The following is a 4,128-nucleotide window of genomic DNA, read 5'->3' as shown; positions in this document are numbered from 1 at the left end:
TCACCGATTTGGGCAGGACTCGGAACCTCTCTCCTTCCCCCAGAGGATCGGAAGATCAAAGAATCGGAGGATCGGAGTAGTCTGGAGGATCTCCTGATCCTCGACCTGCAGGCGCACGTCCGAGCTCGCAACTGCTCTCCGGGTGACTCGGAAAGTACAGAGCTTGGCCTGCCCAGAGCTTTGCTGTTGGATTGAACGAAGAATCTTTCTCCGAAAGAAGCTGTCGCTGCCAGTGTCTGCTGCACGATACTGGATCGCCATATCCAATGCCTCTCAAGCTTGGAGCGGCACAACGCTCGAATCTGCAGCATCATAGGCATTTCAACTACGTCGGCCACTACATGATGCTTACCTGATGACCTTTTTTTGACGCCTGCATCTATCATACTCCATACTACATTCCTGTTACCCGTTCTCAAGACTGAACCAAACGGAGTTCGTTGTAGCGAGGGGGGAGTGCGCTTTGCCGGTGTGCCATTATCTCCTCGTATGCCACCCTGTGAGATGATGTTCCTGGAGGAGCATGCATGCTACGGGTAACAAGTCATTGGCTTGACACCAAAACGTCTCACAGACGATCCTGGCTGGCAAACCCTAAGTTATGGGGTCTAGCTGGTCCCAGGCATGTTTATGCCTATCTCCAGAACTTTGATACCGTCGCACGAACTCACTACATCCCCGCTTTGGCTTTTGCCAGTCATTCTAAAGACTCTTGTAGACTCTGGCTATCGTCATAGCCACGCCCATGGTCCTGACCAGGCAAATCAGGAGAAGACTCTCGGACCACCGGAAGAAGCTCTCGCTCTCGTTCTCTGCCCAAGCCCCAAAGCGTGGCACCCCCTCTATCCATCCCACTTCGCGCAGTGATCGACGAAGTAGCTTGCCTTGTTTATCAGAGGATCTGATTCGACTGCAGCAGGAGTGTCCAACGCTCCAAGACTTCCGGGCGATCCTTCTTTTGGGGCCAATCTGATCACCGTCGGGGACCTGCAAGTGGGGAGCATTGATCCCCAACTGGTCTCGTCTCCCCCTATCACCGGAGATAATGGTCATTGCAAACCGTGACCCGCAAGGAACGAAACGGGCGGAAGTGGGGCTTGATAGTGCGGGAATCTGGGACTTTGCGATCGTAGAAGACTATGTTCTCCGTACTCAACAGGCGTACTTCTGGGCAGACTAGACTGACTCGGCCGGAGATGGGATCTACATGCTAGGAGCAGTTCGGACTCCGCACTCACGTCAATCGTACGACAACGTGGCGTGCTTCTGTACCCGACAAACCTTGTTGTCCTGTACGGGCGATCCTGGATATGAGAACCCCGTTCGTTGGAGATACCCTCTCTGCCAGGGAAAATAACCCCGCGCCTGGGTGGTCTGCGATGATGATCGTATGTCATATCATCACCATCGTCATTCCCTTTCAAGGTTCGTGATGAACTGAAAGCTTCACGTGCAGCAGGCGCTTATCAGCGCCTCCAATCATAGGTTTTCTTTCTGCTTGGATCTGCCCATGTCATCATTGTTGTACCATGGGAGGATGGTTCGTCTGGCTCGGCAATCATGAAGACTCCACCGAATCCACTGCGCACATGGCGAGAACCAAGAACCAAGAAAGCGCCTGTTCGTGGGAACTACTGTATCAGGAGTCGATAGTTAGACTCTGACTATTGGTTTCGGCCAAGCCGAGAATCTCCCGAGAAGCTCGAGTGCTTCGCCCTGTCCACACCTTCGTGAGATTCCCCCATATGAAGCAAATACTAGTCTTGACTATGGACACGCCAGTCCTAGACGGGATGGTCTATGGTGTTAGTTATGGCGTGCATGGGATCCAATTGAGCCGGGAACGGGGCCGACTAACGATCTCCGCCATCTCCGTAATGATCACGATGGCATAAACTGGAGTGGAATCCGTCAGGAATTAGTCATTAGTCAAATCTCGTGGAGAATGGGGGTACTGTAGAAAGTTTGACACCAAGGCCAAGCACGAACGATCGACAGTGACAGTCAAACTTGAGACTAACTCAACTTGGTCAAGCCCCATTTAACTAGCGCCCTCCTTTTGAGTCCCTCCTATTCTCCGTTCTTCATCCGTGGGTAAAAAAACTACGAAATGTACGGAGTACTACTTCCTAATTGGTTCGAGAGCAATGCTTCAACTTGGAGAGATCTGCAACGCCCGCACGGATCCCCCAGCCCCCATCCGACTATTGATTGGATCTGGCGTGAACCGTTGTGCCGGAACGAAACAATCTCAAATCTCTTCGAATAATACTGAGTTCTTCAAATATACACGTCTAAATCTCCGTATACTACTGCTGGTAAGCGTACCATACAACAATACCTGAGTATATCTTTTCCTCGTACCGTACTCCGTCAATCTCCCTTGTCAAAAAACAAGACAACAAAGAAAGCACAGGCGCAGAAGAAAAGTCCATCCGCCCAGAAAATTCCCCGACTTTTCTGCTTTCTTAGTGATCGACGTGTGACGGCAGCCACAGAGTGAATAGTACTTTGTTTTTTTCTTACTGTCGCTCCATCACTTCTCTCCACTATCTGCCGCCTCCTCGGATCGTGTCTCAAGCGTGCTGGTCTAAGTCATGGAGCCTGAGCATTTGGCAGCCTTGGGGGATCCTCAGATCGACGTCGCCCGATCATCCAAAGCCAAGTCCCCGCGTAACACCTAAAGCACTCTTCCCCCTAGATCTCCAGACATATTGTGTCATACTGTGCTACCTTGAACTGGGTGGCTCTGCAGGTGGGCCAAGACGAACGCCTACCCCTTGTACTACTACTCATGCGATGCAAGAACAGACTCGGAGGTTTTCGGTCTACCTAGCCCATGCCAGAAGAAGAGAAGAAAGGAGTGAGAAGGAAGAAGGTGGCTTACTGGGGCTGAGAGACATGTCCCAGTCTACGAGATCCATTGAAGCCACACTACCCCTCGAAATGTGACTGATCTGCCGCCATCCTCCATGGCCTGAACTTACCACTGCTGCCTGACGATCTCCCATCATTCCGTTCTCTTGCGTGACTTCATGTGGCCCGGCACTTTCAAACGCTTAACCTGTGGCGGTGCGTGATGCCCAGAAAATCATCCTGCAGGCAGAAATATATGATACTGTAGTTAGTTACAGGACGCTAAGTTATTTGTCAAAGCCAAAGCCATAGACCAATAGTGTCTATCCAGAGCTTGTACGGAGGAACAGGCATCCTTCAACGGGGAAAGGGTTTCTGGCCTGCAAGTGCCAAGTCCTGTGTCTGCAGAGTGCAGACTGCAAGTCTGCAACAGCCAACGATGATCGACCCAGGGTCCCGCTGCACCTGAAACAGGCAAGAGGAGAAAGGACTCGCCACGACCCAGTCGGGAACTACCTGCATGCATCGCGCGAGGATCAGGGGAGCGTGCTGCCGTACCGTTCGATCCAGCACGACCCGATGCTGTGGTTGAGATCGGAATCAGGGCCAGCTACAAGTTGCAACATGAAGGAAAAAGAAAAGGCAACTACAGTACTGTATGTACTCTTCAGTACTTGCTCGTTGTACTGTGCTCGTCCCGGCTTGCTCTTCATGTATGTGCTGATATTGTATTGCCGCCACTGTCGCCATCATGCATACCCAGGGGTCAATTCGAGAGCCTGTGAGTTGTGCATGATCGAGAGATACTATGCTAGGTTCGTTTCAACAGTGCTTGTCGCTCGTTGGACTGTGATGTGAGCTCTGACCCGTGTGCTGACTGCGACAAGGTACCCCCTTGCATGCTTTGCTCACCGGGACGAGCTGCATCACGTCCACTGAGGAAGCTTGATCCTTTGCATCTACCTTTCCCATCCGGCGGCTGTTCTGCCCTTGGTGTGACCTGGCCAGGCCTGTCCCGGCTTGTCTCCCCGAAGCTGGGCATTGATCTGCGATGCATATCCAGTTGGAATTAGCTACTGGTAACCGGACAATACGCTTTGGTGCCGAGCAGCATGTCCCTCGTGAAAAGTGCACCCTGTCACGGTTGCAGCCGTGCAGCAGCACGATGCGGCTCACTGGACGGTACTGTACTCTCCTAAGTCTCAATTATCTCCTCCGTCATCCGGCGTGTACCAGATCCCAAGGCCCTCTCTCAAAACGCCCGGATCTCAA

The 4,128-nt window shown here is 52.2% G+C and overlaps 1 protein-coding gene across 1 annotated transcript; it reads right to left on the bottom strand.

The window, feature by feature from the left end:
- Window positions 1–261, bottom strand: N7458_011907 (uncharacterized protein; the record flags this gene model as incomplete). Its single annotated transcript, XM_056915289.1, has 1 exon — window positions 1–261. The coding sequence occupies one exon, from the start codon at window positions 259–261 to the stop codon at window positions 1–3; it is 261 nt and encodes an 86-aa protein (XP_056760043.1).
- Window positions 262–4,128: the final 3,867 nt, after the last annotated feature.

The sequence above is a fragment of the Penicillium daleae genome, assembly GCF_028827525.1.
Source record: "Penicillium daleae strain IBT 16125 chromosome Unknown utg000009l_segment0_segment0, whole genome shotgun sequence".
Lineage (NCBI taxonomy): Eukaryota > Fungi > Ascomycota > Eurotiomycetes > Eurotiales > Aspergillaceae > Penicillium > Penicillium daleae.
The sequence above is the reverse complement of the archived record's forward strand: the minus strand, read 5'-3'. Positions and strand labels throughout refer to the sequence as shown.